The sequence below is a fragment of the Passer montanus genome, unplaced genomic scaffold (assembly GCF_014805655.1).
Source record: "Passer montanus isolate IOZ18808 unplaced genomic scaffold, ASM1480565v1 scaffold7, whole genome shotgun sequence".
In the NCBI taxonomy this organism is placed as follows: domain Eukaryota; kingdom Metazoa; phylum Chordata; class Aves; order Passeriformes; family Passeridae; genus Passer; species Passer montanus.
In genome coordinates, this window is record NW_024372147.1 from 15,481,338 (window position 1) to 15,509,323 (window position 27,986).

General features: G+C 42.8%; 2 protein-coding genes across 5 annotated transcripts in view; both read right to left on the reverse strand.

The window, feature by feature from the left end:
* Nucleotides 1-2,559: 2,559 nt before the first annotated feature.
* Nucleotides 2,560-21,175, reverse strand: GCNT4 (glucosaminyl (N-acetyl) transferase 4). Of its 4 annotated transcripts, none has more exons than XM_039729999.1 (5): nucleotides 20,677-21,175; nucleotides 16,959-17,155; nucleotides 15,799-16,073; nucleotides 14,528-14,602; nucleotides 2,560-6,172 (listed from the first exon to the last, which is right to left on the reverse strand). In XM_039729999.1, the coding sequence occupies exons 4-5, from the start codon at nucleotides 14,578-14,580 to the stop codon at nucleotides 4,804-4,806; spliced, it is 1,422 nt and encodes a 473-aa protein (XP_039585933.1). In that variant the 5' UTR covers nucleotides 14,581-14,602; nucleotides 15,799-16,073; nucleotides 16,959-17,155; nucleotides 20,677-21,175; the 3' UTR covers nucleotides 2,560-4,803. The 4 variants fall into 4 exon arrangements, with proteins under 4 accessions (XP_039585933.1, XP_039585934.1, XP_039585935.1 ...); XM_039730000.1 differs by having other exon boundaries at nucleotides 16,959-17,149; nucleotides 20,669-21,175; XM_039730001.1 differs by having other exon boundaries at nucleotides 16,959-17,149; nucleotides 20,677-20,714.
* A 2,504-nt stretch (nucleotides 21,176-23,679) lies between these two features.
* The window catches only part of ANKRD31 (ankyrin repeat domain 31), a 64,037-nt gene continuing 59,730 nt past the window's right edge, over nucleotides 23,680-27,986 (reverse strand). The window contains exon 23 of the mRNA XM_039729716.1: nucleotides 23,680-25,149. Coding sequence (XP_039585650.1) covers nucleotides 24,998-25,149 — 152 coding nt within the window. The 3' untranslated portion in view covers nucleotides 23,680-24,997. The remainder of the gene's footprint in view (nucleotides 25,150-27,986) is intronic.

Here is a 27,986-nt window from a genome sequence, read left to right on the forward strand (position 1 = left end):
TTACCAATCAAGACTAGGGAAATAAGAAATTAAAAACACATTTTAAAAACCCCACCTTCCCTCACCCCTTCCTCATGGTGCTATGTTCCTCAGGGAGCAATCCTTCAAGCACAGCCTGCTCTAGCATGGTACCCTCATGGGGTCACAGGTCCTGCCAGGACCCTGCTCCAGTGTGGACTTCCCGTGGGGTTGCAGCCACCTTTGGGCACCCACTTGTTCCACTGTGGACTCCTCCTGGGGCTGCAGGTGGATCTCTGCTCCACCATGGATCCCCATGGCCTGCAGGGGCACAGCTGCTTCACCCTGGCCTGCACCAAGGGCTGCAGGGGAATCAGCTCCAGCATGTGCAGCACCTCCTGCTCTCCTTCTCCACTGATGTGGAAGAGGTACCTTTGTACTGAGGTGTGTCTCACAGTCTCAATCCTCTCTTCTCTGGCTGTAGCTGCTGTTGCTTGGTATGGCTTTTTTCCTTGATTAAATACGTTATCCCAGAGGTGCTATCATCATCAGCCTTGTCCAGCAGGAAGTCCATCTTGGAGCTGGCTGGCACAGGTTCTATCAGATATGCTGGGAAGTTCCTGGCATCTTCTCAGAGAATCTACCCCCACCCTCCTCCTGCTACCAAAAACTTGCCACAGACTTTCCTACTTGAGAAAATGCCTCATACAAAGGTTTGTGGTTTTTGCTTTCTCTGTCTTCTAAAAAAGACTGGTATTATAAAGATGGGTATCCCTTAGCCATAGAAAATGAAAGAGTTACGTAGCTCTGAAGAAACAGGACTGGGATAGAGTGTGTAACTGTCAGCTTGAAATACTAAAGAGCACTGGGGTACTTTCAGTACAGATTTACTGCATCTCAGTAACAGATCACTGTGTTCTGAAGTATCACTTCTGTGAGCCAAAATTATCACCACCAAGAACAACCCAGGTTCTGCAAAAACATCAAGCTAAAACAGATATTATACCTGAAATAAAACTCAAGGTCACACTGTAAACACACATTAGTGCACCACATATACTCCACATTTGCTGCCCACCTACTGGTTTTCTTATGTTTATACATTCTGATTTAAACGCCACACTAATGACACTGTAGTCATAGAAATACTCAACAGGCCAAGTCCATTTTAATTACAATTACAGATTAGAGTCTAATTCCCAGTCTTTCCTTTCACATCCTTTTATTCCCATGCCAAAGAAAATACGTAGTGAGGCATTTATGTTGGTACATACTATCCTCCGGATTACATGTCTAGCCTAATAAATTCATTAACAAGACAAGTAGTACAAATGTTGGCTCTGCATCTCTTCCACTAAAGCTCATTATTTCCTTTTCTTCCTTACTTAATTTGTCTGTGTTGGAATGCATTCAGCATTTTTGCTGTTTTCAGACACTAATAAAATGGTGGGCAGGACATGTACACCAGTGCTGACAGCCAGGAGCAGTACTATTGCCCTGCTTATGCATCCTTCCTGAATGGGAAAACTAGGCCAACTGATAGTCCAGATTCTCCATGTGACCAGCACAGGGCAGGGTGGGTGGAAGAAGGCCAGCATAGTGCTTCTTCAGCAGAACAAATACAGAAGAAACCAATATGTGCAAATGCATGTGTACTTCAAATTTGTGAAATAATTTACAATGGGACTCTCTCTCAGAAGTCAGGACAAGAATGAAGAGGAAAAAAGAAAAAGGAAAAAAGGAAATCTAAGCTTTACTAAGGAAAATAAAACCAAACCAACAAACAAACAAAGAAAACCACCAAAAAAAAAAAAAGAAACAAAAAAAAACCCCAAAAAACCAACAAACCATGTGAGAGCAGGTAAGTGCCTATAATCTAAGATTCAGCCAAAATAAAACTTTGTTTTGCCATAAACTAGGTTCAGCCGTTCAGCCAACTTCCTCACAGAAAGTTTGTGTATCACTCCTTGGGTCCAGCAATAGCAGACCTACCCATGTAAAGAACAGTGATGCTGAGGATGTTACACACCCCTGTCATCTAATCACTTAACTGTGATCCAGGCATGACAGTATGGCAACACTGCTGAATGCAAAGCCAAAAAACAAAGAGAAAACTATTCAGAAGTTAAGACACTTATATTTTGATTGCTCTTTTCTTTGGAAACAATGGAAAATATTCCTCCTTCCTTAGAGATCTGCAAGAGTCTCGGGAAAACCCAAACAACCCAGCTCAAATTCAGTGTTGATCCTGTTGTGAGCAAGAGGCTGGACTAGAGGATCTTCCAGCCTCACCAATCCAACGACTGATTTTTGTGAACTGTTTTCTACAACCTTGGATGGCCTTTAAAGCCGCAAGCAGAAACGCCTTGAATTCATTGGAAAACCAGCATTTCCTAGAGCTGCAGCTGTGTCTGCACGCCGCCCACCTCCTCATCCAGGAGACACGGTGGCAGTGGCGGATGCTGCCTCACGCCGCGCCACATCCGCCTCCGCTTCTCCGCCACCTTGGAACTACGAGGTGCCTTCTTCCAAACCAGCTAAATGACAGGCATCATTCAACCCAACCCAACCCAATTAAAATAGCACAAAGCTGCATGCTGATTAAAATTACAGTTTTCAACGAAGTTTAATTTGCTGGTGGATTATTTTTATAAATCTATGGCAGATCAAACTACAATTAAACCCAAATGGGTATATGTGCAAATACATACATACAGCCAGTTTAAATAAATACAAAATTTCAAATATATCATTAAGCATTAATTTATATGTATAGAAGGCTGTAGCTTGGCCCTCTTGGATCCTAACATTCTCTTTTATTAACTTTTTTAGCACATGAGGACTCTATTTTATATGCAAGCACTAACATATGAATCTGTAAATACTATCAATATTTAATTTTCTACAAAGTATTTATAAATTACATCAAGTCAGGACAGTCTTGGGTAGACAGGGCATGTCACTGAAGTATTTAGTTTTAACACAGATGTTAAAAATAATCCCCATTTATTTCAGAAACAGTACATTTAAGAAATACTTAACCTGTGCAGCCACAGACTCCAGAAACAGTTTTGTGGATAATAAATTATCCACAAAATAAGTGAATACTAAATAATTAGTATTGTGCAACCAAACCTACAACACCCACAGGTTTCAAAGTGCGTAGCAAGACAATAGAAGATTATGGTTCCCATTCTACAATGGGAACAGCTGAAACAGAAAACTCAGGTGGCTTGTCTGAGATCTTACTGAAAATCAGTGTCACGAATGTGGAAAAATGCCTGAGAATCCTGACTCTCAAGCCAGTCTTGAGCCACGAATGACTTCGCCGTGACTAAATTTATAAACAAAATCTGAGACCAAAAAGCAGCTTGACTCTTTCTGCTCAAATAAGGAACAAAGATTTCTCATTGATATGAGATATGGTCATTATTAGAGCAATCTGTAGATTAGTACGACCAGACACAGATATCCCAAAGTCACTCAGGGGGAAAGAACCCTTAATAAAGGACAGATGGCTAGAAAGAAGACAGTGGCATGGAGAAAGCTAAACTCCGGGATCCACTGGAACCACCAAAACTGAACTTGTGGCAGGGCAGCACTCCAGAGAAACCCCCAAAATGCCAGTGGCATTTCTGAGTTGCAGGAGTTTCTGCAGAGACCCCTGCACTTGCAAACACTTCCCTCATGAAGGAGTGTGGGAAGCCCAGCCGCGAGAAGGCTCCTGAGCCACTTCACTGCTAGGAGGCCTGGCAGGGCCATGGCAAGCAGGGACTGGAGAACTCTTGCTCCACAGCTGAACCAGGGCCCGTTCAGGCACCTGTCAGCCTGGGATCATGGCAGTGCACACCCACGGGACTTGCACAGAAACACACTTCATTTCTGTAATATGGCTATTCTTATGATTACTGTTCAACTTTGTGTGTTCAACACTTCAACAAAGCACCACACTGCTGAATACCAACTGAAAATAGCTCTGTGTGTAGGGATACTGTCTCAAGAGCACTGGGATTTCACATAAAGCCATTCCTACAGGCAGAGATAGAAATGAAGACTGAACTCTTTTGGCACGAACACCTCCCCCAAGTGGCTGCAGAGACTGTCCTTAGGGCATGAATTTATTCTGCCTTTGGAGAACACACAACTGTATGCACTCAATAGTGCACAACTGTTTAACCAACTTTCACTGTCTGTGAAACCAACAGTGTTGGCACAGTTTCTGATCACATGCTTTGTAGAAGGAAAAGCAGCACCCAAGTTAGCTGGGAGAAGAGAATAATGGTACACACAATGCAGTATGCAGGGATCTTCTTTCCCTTATATCATCCAGTCATATTCACATTGCAAAGATCTGTGCAGCTCCCACAGATGAGAAGTGTGGAACTTCAGGTGAGGTCACATGGCTTATTTGGTGTTCATGCTGATCTCTTGTTTTTTTTCTGTGAGATGGGCACTTGCAGTTTTCCTGAGGTAGCAGATACAGAGGTCTTCCCTTTATTCCTTTAATAAAAGCAAAAGTGAAGGAAAACAGGACAGGCAGACAGAAGTGCTGAAGTTTCTTATGAAAGATACAAACACACTTGAAGTAAAATACTCCACTGGGACACAGAGCACAAGAGCTTCCAAAAGCAAACTTCACCATCTCAGAATCACCCTGAAGACAATTACAGGTTTAATGTGGCAAAACAGTTAATCAGCGAGAAATTACTTAAATAAATAGCCAGGCACTGGCTCTGCAGGGCCCTGGACATTACACAGAATGGACATTTTCCTCACTGCCATCCTGCAGCAGGTCAAGGCAGCAGAACTGCAGGTGCTGTGCAAACAGCAGGGAACACAGTGCTGCTATGTCAAGGCATTCGTAGAACTTAAGTGCAGAAAGTGCTCATCAGACGACAAATGTACCCACTCCTTCTGTTGTTCTGCAACCTTTTCTGCCAAGCATTTTACCAGGACAGGATCTACTTTGGAGTCGATCTTGTTGGCGAACCAGTGTCCGTAATTCAGAAGCCATCTTAATTCTCCAGCCCCATAGATGCAGACACTGCGAAGGTGGGTACCAGTGCATGGAGGATACAAATAGTTTTCAAGATAATTCCATTTCACCAGACGAGTTTTGCTTTGTAAGTCTGTTACATCTTGGGATGATCTCGGAACTTCCCCAGGGACGCCGGGGACACGTACCAGAGTGGCCCAGAAATGTTCATCTGGAGAGTATGTGTCCCTTGACCACTCAAAAAAATCTTTTGCAAGTGAGCTTTCGAGGGTATATTGAATAAATTCTCGGCTTAAAACAAAATAGGCACTGCCTACAAATATCTCAATATCATGAGGTGGCGGATTCTTGGAAATGTTGGTTTTTACAGGCATCTGCATGTATTCATAAGGCACTTTCATAAGCTCATAGTGATAAGTAAATCGTTCTCTTTTGCTACTGCTTGGCTTTGAAGTTTCCAGCATGTTTCCTCCACCAAGTTTCTTCAGTTCAGCCACCAACTCAAAATTTGACTTCAAAGGGAAATCTTGGCCACACAAATTGATAGCATACTTCCAAGGAACGGGAGAGTCCATCAAATCAGACAAACAATTGAAATCTGCTTGCAGACGTGAAATATGTGCATAGTCCACTGTCTCCAATTTCGATGCAATGAAAATATTTGGAAAACATTTAGCAAGATTGTTCAAGGCAGATTTGAAACTTTTTGCTGCTTTTTGATCATAATGGATGCAGTAAATATTTTGACGACTGTACAATGAATGTATGAGCCTTTCTACCATTGCTGCATCTTTGTGAACAACCAAAGAATAGGCAATTGGAAAACTCTCCTCCTCTGCAGAAACAAGTTTTAGCTGGTATTTCCTAAGTGAATGATATACATGACAGTCACTTGTCATTGCTACAACATCTTCATCAGCTAAATCAACTATTTCCTTTCTTCTTATCTCTAAACTCTTCCCAATTTCATGAGGATCTTGTTCATATATAGACGAACAATTAATTTCATACTGGAACTCATTTCTAGAGTATGAATATCTGTTTCTGACATAAGAAGAAGTGCTCAAGAAGTGCTCAACTAAGTAAATGCCTTTCGAGGGAAAAAAGTGTCTTTCGACATGGAGGAGCTTCAGCAGTGCAATCAGCCACCCAGTAACACACAGAATCAAGATCTTCCTTCGTGAGGGGCATTTGTAGGACCACTTGTGTCTCTTCATTCTGCAAGAAAAAAAAGACATAGTTTTACCCTAATCTGAAATCATCTCTGAAATAATCAGAGATTATTCCAACCTCAAAGAAAGATATGTGCACACCGGTCTGCCTACAGCATAAATACCACCTTATTAGGAAGGCGACTGGTAATCTCTAGTTTCTTCCTAATCATAATTCTAAAATTTCATTTCCCTGAATTGGCTAAGTGAAGGCAATAAACCACATGATTTCCAGTCAAATAAGAGTATCAGAACAGGACTCCCACAGTTTTTTTCCAAACATTTTTAAAATCTCTAATGAGCCACAAACTGAAGTACAGCAAACCATGGATTGGCAAAGACATTACTGTCATTCATGTGAGTAGGAAGGATTGTTTATTTTCCTGAGTAACGACAAGGCATTCAACAGGAGCAGCACAGGCATGTCTAGGAAGTCTGCAAAGAATGTGTGCCTAACAGTAGATATTAGTATTGTTTTTTTAAAAAGCATGAATCTGAAAGCTTTAGAATTCAAACACTGCATTCTCATTATCACAAACACTGGAGCTGGCTCATGAAGATGTTCAAGGGAAAATGAATTTCCTTCCTGTCATGTGCCAACAAGATCTTATAAGCCCAAAGTCTCCTGTCTCTCTTCAGATTCCTTCTGGAAAATACGTGTAACTTGCCCTGAAGACAGAGGTGGATAAAGACATAGCACTTTGATCCACTGGTGTGAATGTATAAAGAAGGTACCCTTCTGAAGGCAAAAGGGGTGGTAGCAGTAAGCAGTAGTGCATCCATCCTGCTCTGTGCCATGTGACACAACCTTGGATGTGACCACAAAAATACATGTGGCCCCTTTTTATATAGCATGTTATTTAATAAAATTCCTGTAGCACATTAACAACTGAGGTATTACCACAATAAAAGCTAAATACAGAGATCCTCTTCCACATAGCTTGGCTTTACTGGCTGAGTGTAATCAGTATTGTTACTATCCCCAAATTAAAATGAGACTAGAATCACATAACAAGTGCAGCAGTAAACTTAGCTCTACTTAGCTTAAAATAAACTCTACTTTGCTTTTAAATTGAACAGCTCCCAGTATTTTCTTTCAAACAGAAGTTATTTCAGGGTGCTTCCAGAGCCAATAAAATGGTGGGGCCAGCAAATGTGGCTCAGATGCCTGGACATCTCACATAGGTATGAAAATTAAATACTGAGATGTGCATTCAAATATACTTCAAGACTAACTTGGGCATCTTTAGCATTCCCTTTGATGTCAGGTCGTGCAAGCTGTAGCTGCATTCAAATTGCAGCTTGTCAAAGCAGAGCTTTTTCATTTGTCTGTTCTCCCTTGACTTTGCCTTTCCCCGTGCCTCTTTGTCCCAAGTATTTTTATCCTAGGGCAACAGAAAGAAGGAAATGTTATCTCCTGGGTGTTGCCAGGTACAGACCAGGGTCAGCCAACACATACCTATTTCGTACAAAGTGCAGGTTTTAGAAACAGTCTCCAGGTATGCTAACAAAGAAAGAGAAAAAACAGATCTCAGAGAAGGATTGAATAGTTTGAGTTGGAAGGGACCTCAAAGATAATCTCCTTCCAAAATCCATGCCATGAGCAGGGAACCTTCCCCTAGGCCTCGAATAATTCCGGGGATGGGGAATCCACAACTTCTCTGGGCAATCTGTTGCAGTGCCTCATCATCCTCAAAATGAAGTGAGACATTCATATATCCCTATGAAGCCAAAAATCCCACGTTCCCCCACAGCAAGCAGGTGCTTTTCTTCATCTCTTCTTCAAATTAATCCCAGCCCAATGTCTAATCTAGGTTTCTCCTTTACCAACTTCCTTTATGTATCCGTGTTCTTGGAAAAAAAAATCACTTTTAAAAACTGCTCCTAACCAAAGGCAGGTTTTCAGCCATATGAAAAAAAGCCCTCTAGAGGGGAAAACAGGTAACCTGCCCTGGCTTTTTATTTTGGAGGGAGAAGATCTATGTGGTGTTGCCTTTCTGTGAAGCCCACCCCATGCCTCTGCCCAGTGTCTCCCTGGCTACCAAGGACAACACCTACCACCCCTGCCTGAACAGGTATTGCCTAAATCAAGGAGTGAATCATCTCTTACTCTCTCCTTCAAAAAGGCGAGTCTGGACAAACAAAAAGAAGGGAGAAAATCCAACACATTCCAAACTTCTCCCTAATCTCTCTATCTGTGTCAGCCCTGGCCAGCTTCTGCCCAGTGCCAAACATTCTGTTGCTATGAAACCAAACAAAGCCACAGAATCTTAGAATGTCCTGAGTTGGAAGGGGCCCACAAGAATCAGTGAACAACAACTCCTGGCCCAGCACAGGATACCCAAGAGTCATATCACGTGCCTGAGAGCATTGTGCACCTCTGGACCACGACAGTACTGAACTGTGCCAGGCTGGTGCACTGTGACCCCTTCCCTGGGGGGCTTCTTCCAGTGCCCAGCCACACTCTGGGTGAAGACCCTTTTCCTTGTACTTAACTTAAACCTCCCCCAACAAAACTTCAGACTGCTCCCTTGGGTCCTGCCACTGTTCATCACAGAGAAGAAATCAGTGCCTGTCCACCTGTTTTACCTGCAGGTCACTGGGAGACCTCCCCTCTATCTCCTCTGGGCTGAACAGACCAGGTGACCTCAGCTGCTCCTCATATGGCTTCGTCTCCATATCCTTCACCATCCTTGTGACCCTCCTCTTTTCCATTAGTTTTATGTCTCTCTTACACTGTGGCACCCAGAACTGCCCCCAGCACTCGAGGTGAGGCTGCCCCAGTGCAGAGCAGAGCAGAGCAGGACAATCCCCTCCCTTGCCTGGCTGGTGATGCTGTCCCTGGTTCCCCCAGGACAGGGCTGGCCCTCCTGGCTGCTGACCATGTTCAACTTGCCATCAGCCAGGGCCCACTGGTCTACTTCCACAGGGCTGGTCTCCCAACCTTGTGCATCCTGGTCTGTCCATACCTCCAGGCTTGCCCTGTCCCAGGTGCAGAATCCAGCACCCGTTTTTGTTAAACTTCATATGATTGGTGATTGCCCAGCCTTCTAATTAGCTGAGATCTCTCTGCAGGGCTTCTTTGCCTTCAACAGCTCCTCCCAATTTAGTGTCCCAGTTTATATCTTTGAATTAATCTTGAGTTCTGTATCCAAGTAATTCGTGAAGATGTTGAGGAGCGCTGGCCCTAAGATGGAGCCCTGTGGAACTGCACTGGTGACAGGTCACCCGCCTGATGCCACCCCATCCACTGTAACCCTTTGTGTCTGACCCGTCAGCCAGCTGTGCCCCTACTGCATGGCATATCCAGAAGGATCCTGTGAGAGACTGTCAGAAGCTTTACTGAAATCAAAAAAGATCACATCATCATCAAGGTGAGCTACCTTGTCATGAAAGGTAATTAGCTTGTCAAGCAGGACCCTCCCCTTGTGTCGTCATGCTGGCTATGACCAATGACCACATTTTCTCTCAGGGGTTTTTCAGTAACTCCCAGAATAATCTTCTCCTTAGTTTAACCAGGCACTGGAGTGAGACTGACAATACTGTAGTTATCAGGGTCATCCCTCTTGCCATGAAGGAATTCTTCCTCATATCCAACCTGAACCTGCCCTGGTGCATCTGAAGGCCATTTCTTATCCTGTTGCTCATTGCCCGGGAGAGGAGGCTGACCCCCACCTTGCTACAACCTTCTTTTAGATAGCTGTAGACAGCAGTAAGGTCTCCCTCCCCTGAGCCTCCTCTTCTCCAGGCTAAAAAACTCCAGCTCCCTCAGTCACTCCTCATATGACTTTCTAGACCCTTCCTCACCTTTGCTTCCCTTCTAAATCATTTATGAGTATAAAGTTAATTTCAGCAAAAACTGGGATTTCTTGATGAACAGTGGGAGACTGGAGGATTAAATCTCTTGGTATAGAAGGGCCACCACAACCTCATCAGGCTTTGAATCATCTGAAAAACTTCATATTTTACCACGTGCAGACTCAAAGCCCTACTCAGACATAGAACTGCACCGTACATGCCATCGTCTCCAGAGGAGCAGAATGAATGAACACAGCAGATGAGAACAGCAACTATTGCTGTCCAAAGCACCTATCTTGGGTAGCACTGACCAGATGCTAACTCTGGTTATCCTGCCCACAAAAACTTTTTCCTTAGGTGATGTCATACAATACACATGCAACGTTCCATCTTTTGTATCAAGATTTTATATTATGAGCTTGGCATTGACATCTTGCTTTGTTCTGTAAAATGTGATACTTGTCTTTTCTACATGTATGAAGATTCCTGAGGTACATTTGCTCGTTCCAGGACTTAAGGAGGGCAGGAACCCCAGGTCTTCACCCAGTGTAAGACTTCTATCCAGAGCCTTCCCAGCTGACACAGCCCTTCTATGAACCTGGGCTCCCCGGGAAATCCTCTTCCCCTGCCTCTGCACCATCCTTTTAATAAACCTCACAGATTTTACCCTCTCCATGTGGGCCAAAAACAAACACATGAACTTGTATCTGATTAATAGATCAGTTTATTATGTAAAGAAAAAAAAAATCTGCATTTTCCTTATCACTAGCACTGTAATGCAAAAAAAATTAGTTATTAAAGTTGAGGAATTGTCTCTCCCTTCACAACTGCTCCTCACATTCAGAGAAGATGGATGAAAGTAAAGCATCCATCCCTCGAGACCAGCTACAGTTCAGCCTCACAAAGATCATGACCTCAACTGCAAGGACTACTATGTAAAATGTTTCTGAATTCATAAAGCCATGCCCACTGCTCAGGATTCAATCCCAAAATAAAAATGGGTGAAGTTGTCAGGAAAGGGAGGAAATCCTCTCCCCAGCTCCTCAGGCTTCACGTGGGAGGACTCTGACTTCAGGAGTGTGGTAGCTGGGAAGCGACCCAGCTAAAAGCTTCCAGTCATGAACCTCAGGCATTAATTGCAACTCTTCACATTGATAGGAAGGCTCTAAGTGTGTCTTCTGTGATACTGAAGTTTAAAAATGTTAGGCAAGGGTAAGGTGTGCTGCTAACATCAGATGCAACTATGTTGGAAAACCCTGAACATGCTGCTCTCTTCACCATGTGAACAACTGAACAACTTTGCATTTCACTGGCACACCCAAAACACATGCACAATGCCTCAAGTCAATGTATGTCTTACAAACTCAATAGAAATACTTTCTGTTTCAGTGTTTTCTGTTTGAACTGAACTGAGTTCTAAAACAAATTCAGTTTTGAATGAGAACAAAGTATTACAGAGGACAACAATCCACCTTTTGGCTTGTTTTACAGATTAGGGTATTTTCATCAAAATTAGGATAAATTAGAACAATGTTTGCTTCTTCATTTGTATCTTTTAATAACTAAAAAAAATGTTCTTTTCTGTAAAAAATTGTAAAAGCATCAGTGGGACTTCTGGCCTCCAAGGCAGACCCTAAGAGGGAGTGATGATCTGCCTACCTGAAAAACTATTCTGCTGTTTCACCTGAGTGCTCTGTAACTTTTTCTGCATTCTGATGTAAATACTCTGGCTAAGGCCACTGTGCACTATCACATATCAGGTATCAAGTTTACTGCAAAACTGAAGTTTCTGATTCCTATATTATTTAGTTTTTATTATTAATAGTTCCATAACATTGAATATCTAAGATGCTGTGGAAACAATACCAACCAGTGTAGGCAAGGTTTAAATTGGTTTTGAGTGTGCCCACCAGAGTTTTCTCTGTATTTACCAAATCAGTGAAAAGTGAACCTTATTAACTTTGCATCTTCTCAGTGCTATGCAAAGAAATTCTTGTGGTCCCGCTGGGGAACTGCATATCTAGGTAGCATTGGATACCTCATACCAGTCCAGCATCTTTTCCCTGGAGGGAAGCAGACCACACATACAGAAAGGGGAGAGAAACCTTATCCACCTCCCTGTAAACACACAGGGGGAAAAAATAGGAACTGCTGTTGTTTTTAATTGGAAGAAGAACGCAGCAGTCAGGTAAAACTGTACATTATGAGATGTGGTGGTTGAAATTGAAGAACCACCTGTGAGCACCATATATTAATTCATTGGGAATAACATCTTTCACAAAACATACCTCTATTCCTTCAGGGTAAAATCATGTTTAAACTATCACTCCTACTGAGAAACTGTATGCCATTATATGTTATTTCATAGAATTATAGAAACATGGAAATACATGGCTTGGAAGGGGACTTTTAAATGTCATCTAGTCCAACTCCCCCACCATGGGTAGGAACATTTCCACTAGACTGCTGGAGGTTGTCACATAACATCTAGTCATACTTAAATGTTAGGAAGCAGAACTTAATGTGGTGAAACTACCCAGACTACTCCTAGATTTGGCCTTGGAAAAATGAGCAGACAACTTCTTCTGCATCCTAGCTGCTCTACTATGCACATGAGACACACCTTGCCCAAACTAAGCATCTGATGCATGCTGCAGCTGGTGGAAAGAAAACAGGAACTGCAAAGGATCAACAAATCATGCCCAAACATGAACTGTGAGATGGGCTGGATGAAGCATCCCTGGAGAAGTCATGGTCACAACAAAGAGAAGCCAGGAAAAAGCCCAGCTTTTGCACTGTAACTGCCATTGCTCTGCCAACCCTGCTTGCAATGGCACAGCCTTGCTGCTGTCCAGTGTGAGGAATTCCATGGGTAGCAGTATCGCACACAACCCTGATCCTCTGCCAGGAATACCCCAGCAGCTCCTCCAGCCCAGAGTGGTACTCAGATGCAACAGAGAAAAGCCAGGAAGCTTCTCTAGCCAGCACAAGTGTGAGTTCACTCAGAGAACCAAGATCCTGCTCTGGCTGACCCCCAATGGCTCATATACACCAGCGCTACAGCAGCTTCTTTGAGGACACCCCTCTGCAAATGTTTAAGGAGGTATTTGAGAGCTCAGAGGAATGGACAGGTGCTGCTGTCCATTCAGCAGCACAAAGAAACCAGCAGGCTTTGGGCTCACACTGTGTCTCTGAAAACGCGTCTTCACTTTAATAAGACTCCAATAGTATTATGGAGACCTGGTTCCTGTGAGAGACCAGGGCATTACTGCCACTCCTCACACTATTATTTTTGCTTTTTTCACAACCTCAATGTACCCAGACTCCCAGACTGTGCAACTTTGTGATGCCAACGTCATTCTTGCAGAGGAGTCTGTGGCTCCCTTCACCCTGAGCAGGAATAAATTACCAGCTGTCACATTCCTCTTGCTCGGGATGGCAAGTCTCACCTGTTGTCCACACAGTGCAGAGGTGTTCCCAGTATGTCCAGTTTGTATTCAGAGCACATTGAATTAGAAGCTTCTGAACTACCTTGTTTAAGAAAATACAGATTTTTTCAACTCCCCAGCATTCCATTCCCTTTCCTCCTTGTCTTTTCTGATACAGACTGTGCTGCATTAAACTCAAGTGCTTCAGTGATTCAAAGTAGAAGCTTCCAGGTAAATCTACATTGCCCACAAGCTCCCTGGATGTTGCCTGCTGGTTGGAGCCATTATGCATCATCCAGGTCCATCACAGGAAGCACAGAACCTGGTGGCACTAAGATATCAGATGTACCTCCAGGTAGAAGGATAAACTCCTGCTTTGAAGGTTGGGTTTTGTTCAGGAAAAAAAGAAGGGATCTCTGCTCAAAGAGAGCTGACACCATGGAGAGGGAAAGGCATCCCTTTGGTGTTGGAAGCAACTGGCTTAGCAGCAGGCATGCAGGCAGGACTACCTGAGGAAATCCTGTTACCTGTCTGCCTGTAATAACCAATGCATCACAACTTTCCTGAGGAAAACAAGGTATGTATCAATGCCCACTGGCCCCTGCCCTCTGCCAGTCCTTCCTGAAGGACCTCCTCAGTAGGCAAGTAAAAATCCAATCTCAACCCCCAGCTACATTGAGCTACAGAAAACAAAAGCCAGGATCTCTCCTAATGCACAGCATTATCACATTTATAATGCTTCTTTTCTACTTAAGCAATACCAATCAAAGAGGTCTGTGACTTTCCACAGATGCCACAAATCACTTCTGGTGCCACACAAGAGAGCCAGTTTGTGGGAACCACCTCTTGTCTTCTGTCCCATCTGCTTGGGACTGGTTTGCCCAGAGCACAGACTGACAAGACATGTTGACTGCTACTAGAATAGGGATTCTTGGAAACTTCAGGCTGCAAGCAGGCAGCGCTCTCTCCTCAGTGGATCTGAAATACATGGGGCTTGCTATGAAAGCGCTGCCAGGCCGCCTGCTTCTCTGCTTGCCACAGAGCAAGAGTTAAGTGAAAAGGTCAAGATTGAGTGCAAGTCTGTGGAAGAAGATGAAAGAGGGAGAACAGTTGTAGGGGAATAGGAGTGCTTTTACCCCAACATGTGATTCTTTCTTGCATGAAGGAACCCTTCTGATATGTACAGCATGAATCAAACTTCTTGCTGTCACCTAGGTTAAAAAAAAATAAAGTGAATAGGTGCTGAGAAGAGCAGGAGTAGCAGAATAGAGGTTGGGAAATTACAAAAAAGCCCAACAGAGAGAGGGATTGAAAAGGGTAAGTACTTTCATGTAGGTAGCATTAACAACAACAACAAAAATCAGAGTAGCAGAACAAGTGATTTCTCTAACCTGTTACACGCCCATCACTCAAAGGCAGCTGAAGCAGAACCAGTGTCTACACCTTTCCTTGGAAACCAGGTCACAGCCTATTTCAGCAGCCAACACCATTACTACATAAAGCAGGAACTTAACGACAGAACAATTACCTCTCCTGGAAGTAAAAACACTTCAGGAAAGTTCCCCCTGATAAAACACCTCTGTTTGTTTAAAACACACCTGCTCACACAGCAATGCAAACTTGGTGGTTTGCATGACCAACCCTGTGCAAAAATTTAGTTAGCTCCTCCTGGTTTTCCCTGTGGTCTATACAAATCAAGTCTGGGCCTTGATAGGTCTGGGAAAGACAGAGGGGATGATGTTCCTGGGAAAGTAGGGAAGAGGAAAAGTAATTGTGTACTTTCCTAAGCTATTTATTTTAATTTTTTGTAAAGTATCTGTCTGAATTAAACTTTTAACACTACTTAACTATTCAGTGCTGCTAACTGGAAAAGCTAATTTATTAATGTGCTTTTTTTTTTTACTGCTGTTAGCTGGTTATTTCCACTGCAAAATTATCTATTGACAGGGATCATGGGACTTCTGTAGGAGTACATTTTATTGTCATTAAATCTCAATAAGTTGATTCTATCAAGTTTGTCTGAGTTTCCACCCACTTGCTCTGCACTGGAGCCTCAGCCTGTGCCCCTCCAACACAGTTACACTTAGCACCAGCCTCATTCTGCACATCTCACCCCCTTGTTTTGGCTTGCCTGAATAAGTTAGATTACTTACTTTTCACTACATTTTCTCTGAATGATGGACAACTAAAGAGCTAAGTAACTTCAATTACTTAAACACTTAATTGCAAGACATGGAAAAATATGTCATCATTTTTAGAAGTAATTAGATTATAAACCTGCCAATTTTAAGACTGTGAAGACTTAAACCAGCAGAGTGTCCCAATGAAAAACAGTAAGAAATTACTACAATTTAGCACAGTGTGGTTTTTGCTTCTGGAAGCAGAAAGACAGGTTTTTGCCACATACCTAGGAAACACAGCAAAGATCTGGCAGTTGTGGATATCACACGCAACTTTGTCCCAGTACTAATCACGAGGACTGTTTCTTGCACAGGATCTGTATTTCCCAGCAGAACTTCCTGTGCAGACAGTAAGTTGCTTTGCTTGTCTGTTTGCCACTCAGTTCCAGCTCTCTGTAGGCGCTTTAGAAAAGGCTGGATTCTCCTTTCCAGTTGCCTCCAGTGGCAATCCTCACAGTTTCAGGAAAATATATCAATTTCAGCACATTCACGTCCCAGAGATCTGTCAAGGTAAAGAAAATCAATGTCTCAGCTCTTTGGCCAGGAAAAGAGGCAACCAACTTCTGCAGGATCATGCAAGCAGCACAAGAGAGAACATAATTCCTCTGCAACCCCAACTAATCTGAACTGCTTTACATGAAACTTTGCAGAAACTTTTCATGAAAGCTCTTTTGCTGAAGGCCTGAAAAGTCTCTCAGCAAATCCCTTGGTACATCCCATACTACTGTGTCATGCCAGTCAGAGGATTTGCAGCCCTCTTAAAGCAAGAAAGTGTTAAGAAGGCATAGAGATAGTCAGTCAAAATTCCTAAGCCTGATGCTTATACATTGAGAATTTCAATTTTCTGACTTTGTGACAAGGGGGGTATCCGTGCTTGCCAAGCACATGGAGTACTATAAAGGCAGGAGTCAAGAAAACAAATAAACAAAATCCCACTAACAAATACATACTCCAACAAACAGAGTTTAGTCCCTTCTAATTTGTGGCAATCTAGCATTTAACAGCTTTTTTCCACCTCATATGGGAGTTTAAAGCAACAGTACTACAGTGGAGAGAGGGTTAACCTTTAAACTATAGAATAACATAAAAATTAGACCCAAAGGGACAGAATTTGTGTTCATTGGCAAGGAGAAGCACTGTAAAAGAGGGTGGAAATTTCCTGTTAGACAGGGAAGCAGGAGAAACTGCACAGCACTGCAGAAAAACTCCCATTAACAGCTCAAAATATTTCTCCATTTCCTTCCCCCCACCACCAAGCTGCCTGCAGCCTCTAGTCTGCAAACCCCCACTGTAAATCACACTCTTTAAGTCATTTCCCCCCCCACCCCCCCCAAAGTCACACCTTGTCACATCAGTAAGACCACATCAAAGAGAGCCGCAGACATACCTCCAGGACTTTGCTGTGTTCTCTTCCCCTCTTTAGGGTGCTCTGTCCCAGGAGATCAATATGTGTACAGCCAGCTTGGTGGGCAAACCCAGTCCTGGTGTCTGCTCCATCCTGCCACTGCCTGCAGCCCCCACCAGCATCAGTGCTTCACGTGCGTTTGAAGTCGGACATACAGAAGTAGTGGGATGACACTGTTTCTTGCACAAATTACAAAAGAAAATTGTAAAATGTTAGCTGAAAAAAAGTGAACATGGAGACTTGGTATGGTAAGTCCCAGGGGTGGCTATGGCTGCAGCTCTGAACTCATAAGCCTCTGCTTTTTTGCAGGTTAGTTGGGAAGGTTTTATTGTTATTAAGCTGTGGAAGGCATTATCTGTATAAGAAGCATATATTTTTGTTTACTCACATAGCATTTCTAAGCACCAAGAAGACAGGGAGAAAGGAACACCATAAAAAGAACAGATCACATCAAAGCAACCTAATTTCCTTCTCCAGCAAAGTAAAGAGGACTTGGGGAGAGACAGGAAAGCACTGGGACACGAGGAGTCTGTCAAAAGACGCACCAAGTTTAAGATGCATGTAACACTTCAGGTACCAAGACTCCGGGTGTCAGAAGCCTTGCTCCCTCCACAAATAAAACAGCTCTGACACTAAGCTAAGGCCAGGAGTTTGGGCTACTGTTATGAGACCCACATGACACTCATGACACTTCCTGAAATTCTCTTTAAATATGATGACCTGCATTGCAATTCACCTATACATAAGTACTTTGAATGGTATACAAAGACTCCGTATAAAAAAGAAAAGAAATAAAGAAATAAATTTCTGGGCTTTTATACCTAACTTTTCTGTGTGTGATGCTTACAAAGAAATTTGAGGAACTAAACACTGTACTATTTGTGTATACCACAAACAACTATCATGGTATTTTCCCTCGAGGAAAGCACTGCAGCAGTATTCCTAAGGTACATGTAGCATTGGCCTCCTCTCCATCCACATTTTGACCAAAATACACACACCAGCCTCCTCTTCATCACCAGTCTCCCAGATGATACAGAATTATAAACTGCACTTTTGTGACTGAAGCAGGCTGAGTGTCATAAGCCCCAAAGAGGGTTCTGGGTGTCACAGATTCAAGAGCTCCTGCAGTCCTGCCTTAGCTTATTGTCCCCAGCACTGTGAAATTATACAGAAATAACATATCCAGATTCCTTAATATGGACTATTAATATTGGCAGCCTCTGTTTGTATAAGATGCAATGTGGCAAGACAGTAGCTGGGTCACTCTTTTCTGTATGATGGGAGGGTACTGTGGCCAATTATATAATGTGTTATAAATTGATTTTAAAAAGTTAAGAAAATGGGACATTTTCCATGAGACAAAAGCTCCCAGCACATGCAAAACTGAAAAATGTCTGCAGACAGCTATGCATCTTTTGAGTAAGATTTAGGATGCTGACTTGTCCCTGCCTGGAAATCAAGAAAGAAAGACCTCCCCCAGCAAACAACAATGCCCCACAAAAACACACACGGGCCAACTGCACTCCACAGTCAACCCAGGAAAAGATCTTTGATTGGCAGCAGGGAATCCTGCTAGCTTCTTGATGCCCCAGACAAGCCATGCAGCCGTGATAATACAACAGGGCCTGCTGCAGGAGGATGGGTGGATCTCTGACAGGCTGGTAGCGACCCCATCACCTGCCTTTATCTGGGTGTGGGGCAATCAAAGACCTCCTCTTTCTTCACAGCTGTCTCTCTTGTACTAAAAGCAGACTGATCTCTGCCTCACACTTGGCCACATCGCAAACCCTGGTGAAGCCTTCTTGGAGTGTTTCAGGGAGACGTCTGATGAGGCTTGACTTGTTGACAATTACGCAAAATGTACTCCCTTGCTGGATTCAGCACCCCACTGTTCATGTTGCAGAAATGAGCTTTTTATGACTCATCTGGTACATTTCTTAGTTCCTTTATCAATATTTCTTGGAAGACCTCAAAAGCTGGAGTCACTATATGACTCCTGATGACTCTGTAGCTGTAACTGCTACGTAAATGCTTTAAGCTTAATTCCTCTGAACTTACCTGGACTTATTTCAGACAGTCTCCTGCCACTCAGCAAGGCATTTATAGGATGGTCACAGCCAGCCTGTTGACTGACTAGAATAATTTGCACATAAAATACCATGCATAGTACAGGTTATGAACCACAAAACCTACAGAACCTGGTGCACACGCAGTTTTCAGTGTGTCCCTTTCTTGGGGGTCTGAATACCCAGTGTAATAACACACAGAGGTGGTGCCAACCCAAGAAACTGAAACTTGAATGTACTCCTTATCACCATTACTGCTTTTCACAAAGTTATAATACTTACAAATTACTAATTTATACTATACATATGTAAAAATGCATTAGCCAGGTTTGCTGGTAATCTTTAAATGCCTTTACAGCTGGGCAGCATACACAAAAATACATGAGAACTGGGCCAAAACCCACCACTATCAGATGCATAAAACCAGAAACCACAGTTGTACAAATACTGTAGCATTTCACTTCCCTTTCTACAACCATTTCAGAAAAGCTATCTGCATGAAAGAACAATCACATCATATCCATGGAGGCCATCCAGCCCAAGATGTTGGCTCATAGTAGTCAAAAGCTGACGCTTGGAAACAGGAGAAAGAACAAATATTCTTTTAACACCTCCACATTTCCAGATCCATTTCCTTACAGCTTAGAAGTTTTCAAAGACAGGTTACAAATGCCATTTTCTTATGAAATTTTGCATTCTTTCATCCAGTCATTTTTGGACCTGCATAAGCTTTCTGACTCGCAGAGACTAGGGAGTGTGGGGGTGCAGCGCAACACGCCACAGCTCACTTGAGCATAGTGTAAAAACCCACTGTCTTGTACTTGCTTTCAATCTTCTGCCTCCCAGTGTCACTCGACTGTTGTAATTCCCTTGCTGAAAGAAGCAAGCAGCTCTTTGTTAATCACCTCCACTTCAGCAGCAAGTTTATCTACCATCTCTGCCCCTCAGCTGTTTCTCTCACAAGCAACCAAATGCAAAAGGATTACTACTAAGGAAATTTATTTATGCAAAAAGGCTACTATTAAGGAAATATGCCTATCTCAAAATGAAATAGGTTGGATTAGATATTATATCCATATTAGATATGGATTAGATATTTGGAATGAGTCAGAGGATGTTCAGTAGAGCAGATCCTCAGGTGGGACAGAGCGCAAGTCCCCCGTAAGGTCTTCTTTTTCTAAGCCTTATTCTGGTATTAGTAAATCTGCTGACCCAACAATAAGGGACAAAATGCTACTGTCTGTCTTAGAGGAAAAAAGAAGTTCTGACCGGTTCTTGCTATTGTTACTTTCTGTTTCTTTACAAGGAAAAAGAACCTCTTTCCATATTAAAGAAATGACTAAGTGCACTTGGCACATTTGAACACAGCTGCATGAACGTTCTGAACAATTTACCGGGAAACGAAAAAATGCCAACATCACAGCAACCCCGATTCCTCTTACTAAACCTGACTTTGAGTTGGTGTAACTGTTGATTCTGGAGAGAAGGTTACGAGGCTACGACATCTGGGTGCACCGCCTGCCAGCCGGGCTGCGGGCAGGTGTGTGCCCCGGCTCCGGACACCCGCACCCTGTTCCTGAGACGCAAAATCCCACCCTAACTAACTTTTAAGACAAACAGCACCTTCTTACCGGAGCTCTCCCGCAGCACGGGCACCGACCCTCCTCCTCGTGCTCCGGCCGCCTGCAGCGCCGCGCCCGGCCCGGCCCGGCCCGGCGCTCTGCCCCGCGCAGCGCCGCCCGCTGCGCTCCCGCGGAGTCGCACAGTGCCGCCCTTTCCTCCTTCTCCTCCCAAACTCCGCCGCCACGGCCGAGCATCCAAATTTGCGGCTACAGCGAAGCCGCCGGGAGGAGGGCGGGAGCTGCTGCCCGCTCCGCGAAGTTAGGGCTTGGCTCGGCGGGCCGGACCTCCCGCCGCCGCTGTCCCGGGACGTGCCCGCGGGTCGCGCACTCACCCGAGCGGATCGCGGCCGTCCCGGGCCGGCGCCCTGCTCGGTCGAAGGGGCGCTCTCGTGTGCACGCTCTGTGATGTGTGTGCGGCACAGCATTTTCCTCCATGACGTGGAGGAAAAAAGAAGGGCAGCCGCCCGCCCCGAAACCTGGCGGGCAGGACGAGGAGGACGAGTGGGAGGTGACGGTGAGGTCCCCGCCAGCACCTGGGAGCGGGAGGAACCCGCCGCCTCCACGCCGCCCCTCCGGCAAACGCGGCACCGACTTCCCCACGACTGCCCCTCGGGGGCGGAGCGGCCGAGGAGCTTCCCAAACACTACAGCCGGCTCGACCGGGCGGCAAGACAGGGCCAGGGCAGGGCTGGGGACGAGTCCCGGCCCAGGCTTCTTGTCCTCGTCTCGGCTGCCGCGGGAGCGCACAGCCGTGCAGAGGCTGCTGCCGTCCCGGGCGGGCGGGCACGAGGCGCGGCAATAGCTGCAGCTCTGAATAAGCTGCACCCTGGCATTAAGCCTCTGCTTTACAGCAGGTTGGTTGGGGACGTTTTAATATTTTTATTTAGCAGTGAAATAACCTGCCGCTGCACTGGAAGACTGCAGCTCCCCAGCCACTTCCAGCTTAAGGCTGGTGTTTTAAGATCAGGCCAAGCTGTTGGCTCTGCTCGCAGAGAGCCTCGGGCCCTTGGTGCACCGGCTCGGTGAGAAATGTGGAAGACGCCACAGCACCGGAGAGCATCTGTCTGCTGCTGTAGCGCTGACCCTGCAGCTGAGTACCGCTGTGACAGCCCGGCTTAAGGCTGGTAATTGCATAAGCCACTGTGACCAAGTTATATGTAACTGGTGTTTGAGCTCTCACCACAGAAATGCGTAAGTGAAATCAAAAGGACACGGATGCTGGAAAACTCACCTGTAGGTTACTCTGCAACACCAGTTTTGGTGTAAATGGTAAAACCTCCTGCCACAGACAAAGCCAAAGCTTTGTTTTAAAAAAAAAACACCCCAACAAGAAACCCCACATCTATAACTCAGAAAGACATAGACACAAAAATCACATAAAAAGTTATTTGAATCCTGTTCTGAAGTCCCATTCCTTAGAAATGTTTTACTCCCTCCCGTGTCATGTTTTCCTTGACATGGCCAGTAACTTAGCACTTCAAATGTCAGATCACCCCATAATTTCCTACCCATCTAGTTAACTAACTACTGGTGATAAGAATAAAGGGCCCAAGTCTCATGTAGGCAGTTGCTCAAGCTATTGATCTGAACAGAGTATTTTCCTCCAGTTTAGTATTAAGCTTTGAAGACCAGGAAAAAAAGTCTTTGTGTCATCATGACAAAACACTTGCCAAATTCAACTGTTTCAAGAATTTATCCAAACTCCTATGGCAACATTATTCATCCTTCTCCCTCCCCCTTAGCTGCATTTCCACCATCAAAAACCCAAGCAGTATTGCCTTAGAGTACGGTAAATACCTTTCCCAAGGCTGGCTTTCATTCCCATTATTCTCTTCCCTGACCTGTTCCGCTTTGCCTGGCAAGAAGGTGCAATGTTTTGTGTTGATCCTCTGCTTAAAATGACTTTAGCTCTCTCTGCACCTGCCTTTACTTTCTTCCTCTTCTCCACGTGTTTCCCTTGCTTACAGAGCTTCATGACCTCTGACCTGTGTTACTCAGGAGGTCACACTGGCTCCTGCTGGCCTTAAAATCTACGGATCTTGTGTTATATTGTCTGCCTCCTGCTTATCTTCCTCCTCACTCATTCTTTTATTTTGATTCTTGCATTCTTCCTTACTGGTATTAATCTCCCCAGATTTTTTTTTTTAATTCCATGTCAGCAAAAAATAAATAATTCTGCAGAAATATGAATCTGAATTTTTGGCTTTTTGCATCACCTTTTTCTTCTTTTATTCTCCATGTGAATATTAACAGCAGTCAGAATGCCAGGACTTTTCTCTTAATATTTGCATTTTAGATCCTTTTTTTACTTTATCCTGCACCACATGAAGTAAGTGCAAATTCACAGCCTAGGAGTAGAGAAGAGGTCTACTAAATAAAAGAACTGAATCACGAAAGCAGCTGGGAGGGTGACCTGCCACTTATGAGTAGAAGCTTTGTTACTCTGCTTCAGTTAGCATCACTAACAGCTGCCCATCTTTCACCAGTGACAACCACTTATATTTTTATGCAAAAGTACACTTAAAAAGCATAAATTTAAACTGGGAAAACATGATGGTTTAAGTTTTTTCTCTCTTAATGGACCTTTACATTAAGATCAAAGGATTCCAGCAGGGAGATTAGAGAATATTCAGTTTTAAGATCTGGGGAGCAGAATCCTACATTTGTTAGTCATATTAAGCCATATGTTGACAAGCTAATGCCTTTCTCAAGATGCTTATATAAAACTGAAAAACTGAAAAAAGCTTCAGTAGTAGATTACTTTTACATGCAGCATCTATAAGAGACAGTGGTTTTCATGTAGCACTTTGCATTTTTACCTCTTTGCTCAGCTTGCTCATTCAATTTTCTGTCACTGTATCTTAGGACTGCCTTAGGTCATGTAATCACATTAATATAATAAACCAAAATAGTGCTGTCAAATTCTCCCAGGTTTTGTACATTAATTTTATTAGACATCTTGCAACAAAGAAAAAATGTACAAACAAACATAATTCAGAGGTCATTTTAACAGTCAAATACCTTTTACTTTTCAGTGAAAGCACAGTATTTGAATGAGCACTTCCTTTGAAACAATATGCCTTCAGGTTTGTTTTGCTGCTGCAGTTGTGAGAACACTCCATTTTCTTTCTTTGTGAAACTGACTTTACAAAATACCTGTCACTCAGCAGCTTTTACCTTTTCTGACTTCCAGGCCATTGGCATTTCTTTATTCTTACAGCCCATCAGGCTATGATTGCTCATGCATTCTAGGGCATAGTACTAGCTCCCTGCACATCAGAACCCTTTCACTTCCCTAAACCAACTTCTGTTTAAGACACTAATCAGATCTTTGCAGAAGAGCTCTTCACACTCCAATAGCTTGCTGACATTATGTATTAACAGGAGATACTTCCCATCCTATTCACTGGAGTTAGGAGTAGCAGGTACTATTATTATTCCATCTCTTCTTACAATCCAAAGAAAGAAAGAGCAAGAATATCAATTGAATGCAGATAACTCTCTTAACAGTCAAGTCTGTTACAAATATGCTGCTAAAGCAGATTCAAACATTGTAAAATTTAAACAAACAGAAATTCCCCAGAGATTGGGATGAATATCCAAGATGCTGTTACCTGGAAAAATTCATGTTCCACAAACAGGCTAATTGCATTTCCTGTCATATGCCAGCATATTTTCTGTCTATCAGAGAGATTTGGCTCAAACATGAATGGAATTTTCTGGAGCACTTCCAATACCTAAGATTCCTCTTTTTACCTCTCTGAGCACCTGCCCCCCTTCTCAAATGTTTTTATATATGTATGCATGCCACATAATGCAAAGCTGCTGATGATTTTCAAGGCTGCTCATCTTGAATTTTTGCCTAACTTAACAGTTTATGTTACTATACAAACACGCCTTGCCATTTCTGATAGCACATGCTCAGCCATAGCAGTTTCAGGTTTAGCTGTAAGAAGTGACTGTGAGTGTTGCTGCCTGTCTGTTTCTGTCCTGCCCCATCAAGCATGGGCAGTTACTTTGATCTTAAATAAAAACTTAAAAGTTCACACCAAGTAATCAACCTGGAATATATTTCACAATGCGTATCAGTGTCTAAGTCCTATCTACTTCCCCATTCCTTAATCTTGCAGTGCAAGAGTAAACATTGACAGTTGTCTTTGCCTGCTACTAAGTACTTCCCTGTTCCTCACTTACCCAAACAAACTTTCTATCATCCCATGTGCTGGACAAATGATTAATCAAAATGACAGCAGCAAAATACTTAGTTCTAAAGCTCAAATGTTTACTTTTAAATGATGGCAAAGAAAAATGTATTAGCACTCAATAAGTCTTTAGAATCCAAAATCTTTGCATTCTTTATAGAAACTCCAGTGCTTTTCCATTGCAGAGCACGGTAGAAACTCCTCTTTATGCGCCATTACTATCTCATGGAATTGAAGAAAATGTGTCAGGCTTTCCATAGAGTTGAACTGGACAGAAGAGCCTGTTGAAAATGAATGCAAATAATTACAGAGTGTAAATTAGATTAGTGGAAAGCAATCACTGGCACTATTACCTAAATAGATGATTGCAGTTTGTCAGAATCTTGCAAGTCTTAGTGATCCTTAAGAATCTGTAATGTACCCTAGGAATCTTGTGGGGTAAGACTTGTGATACCTTACCAGTATGTCTCACTCAGACCCAGACTTCAATGAGACAAGGGCCACACCACACCTCCTGGTGCCTAGCCTAGGAAGCTAGCCATCCCAGACATTTCCCATTATATAATAGAAAAATGCAGCTGTTCTTCAGTACTGCTTGAATTTCATGTATTATGTCTAAAAGGAGGCATGTTCAATGTACTTCCCCAAAATAAGGAATCTCTCTCAAAAAGAATGCCCGTCCTGAAACAACTTTATAAAAAGGAAGTGGAGACATGTACAGAAGAAATTGCATGACTCAACTATAGGCATTTTCAATATTTGAGTATCTGCTGGACTGAATTAACTATTGCAATGCATAAATTTGAAGTACTTTTGTCAGTACAGGAGAAGCTGAACTTTTCTCACTGTTAAAAATCAGTAACAAAGTAACATTGTAAAGATCCACCAGTAAGAAATATTGATTCATAACACCACAGATTCCAAAAGGCACTTGGAATTTCAGATTTCAGAGTTACTTGCTTTCATACATCTTTCATCCCCACTTTCTCCCTTCAGTATCCTTGCACAAAGTAACACAGCTTCTGAGCTGCCACAACCAGCCCAACACAGAAAACTGCCAGTGAGGGCAGAACTGTCACACATAGCAGATGGTGTCAGGAGAGATAACTCTCATGAAAGTGGAGATGGTTTCTGTTTAAAAAAAAACCAACAAAAACCAACAACAAAACCAAAATAATAAACCACAACAAAATATTGTGTCCAAACAACATTCAAGTATCCTCAAGAAGCAAACCAGGATACATATTTCAGGATTATTAGATCAGTCAAGACAAATCCTTGTCAAAAGGCAGAAAAAACAGGTTTGCAGTGACATCAGTTGGCCATTTAGCTTGTACTTATTACTGGGCTATCATATGCCATCCCAAGAGTCTTTCTTTGTTACCACCACTTTTCATTTCTGTCACCTACACTGATTCTAAGAAGAAAAATATACTCACTGCATGGACAACATCAGTGGTGCCAGTGCTAAAACAAACAGTGCTATATGCAGCTGTTAGACCTTTTAATTCCATGTCTTGGTGACCATTTCCCTGCCATTTCCTGGGTTCCAGGAGCCCATCACCCAAAGCCAGCAAAGTAGCAAATTGCTACTAGAAGAGAGGGGTTGGTGTTCAGAGGTGCAAATAGTCTTTTGTGCGTCTTACAATCTCGGTGCATGTTCAGTACACATAACACAGTACATAAGGGAACAAAAGGTATGATCTGATGTCTGGAATATATTTAAGTATCACTGACTGCAACAAAGATGGGCAGGCTGCACACTAGACCAGCGTGGAAAGTTACATCACAACACTCCTCACACTTATGAAGCAGCAGTTAGTCACACCAGAAGAAGCCAACTTATACACTCATTTAGAAGTAATGTTTTAAAGGGTACAAGGAATGCTTGGATTAAAAAAAAAAAAATCACAAAATAGTTTTAAAGACAACTTCAGGTAAAAATGATCATAAAGTATGCCTGCAATTTTTTAAAAATAAAATAAATGGCAGAAACTGAGACGATGCATTTTCATTAGTGCTAAGTATACAATGGCATGACAGAGGCATGACTTCAACCTGCTCTAGTTTGTTGAAAAAATGCTTTTTTTTGTTCTGAAATTTCCACATTTTGTATAAAGTAGAAGGAAAATTCTTAGCAAAGCCTGTAACTAATTTAACACCTGTACTGATAGATCATAATTGGAGAAAATATGCTATTTTCTTACTTTGGAAAGGCTCTTCTCTGTACTGCAATGATTTAACTTACTGACTAAAAATTCTCAACTCAAATGTGAAGTGTAAGAGAGATAGGACCAAATACATATATTGAAGTCACCTTTTTCAGCAACAGCTTCCTTTGTTGATTTCTTTGTGTCAAATTTATGTTTTACCTATTGGATTAACACTTTGTCGATTAAACATCACTATTCCACCGTGAGTACTTTACCTAAGAGAATAATTAACATAGCTAATCTCTATATTCTCCACTTCTCAGTAATTTTAGATTACTGAGTTACTGTTTTTATTTTAGATTACTGTTAACAGTTAACATCTAGCAAAACCACAGTAATTTATACATCCTAAAGCTGCCTTTCTCAGTTCTGACACCAGTGTTTGATAAAAAAGTTTCAATATCCACAGACAGTAATTCTCCCCAGTAGGTAGGAATCGGTATTTTGGTTCATGTGTTTCTTTCTCTGACACCAATGATTTCTTTTCCTTTGCATTTTTGTTTCTCAAGCCTTTCTACCCTTTCTCTCTCCCTTTGCTACTATATTTAATCTTCTGATATGCACTTTGATGTTTCCTTCCTGCATTTTGCTGACTGTTAACTCTAATCCCCTTAAAAAAGATTGGCAGTTTAGATTAGCTCTAATCAGCCACAAAAGTTTCCTATACTGTTATCCAAAACTCAGTGCCTCAGGTACAGAAGCAAACCTAGTAAATTTAGACACATAAGCAGGGCTTTTTTCTGGTTTTCCACCCTTGCTGTCCTATTCTGTCAGTCTTCTATCATCTTCATGAACAGAAAGATAAAGTATCAATATCAGAATGAGGGGTTTTTTCAATAAATATGGGGAAAACATATGGTGTCTCTTGATAGCTTTTCCATCCTGCTTATCAACATCCCTTCTGT

Coding starts and splice junctions, on each gene's coding strand:
- GCNT4 (XM_039729999.1), bottom strand. CDS start 14,580: ATGCTGTACATATCAGAAGGGTTCCTTCATGCAAGAAAGAATCACATG. Junction 6,173..14,527: donor AGAAAGAATCACATGTTGGG/GTAAAAGCACTC, acceptor TTTTTCTTGCAG/AATGAAGAGACACAAGTGGT.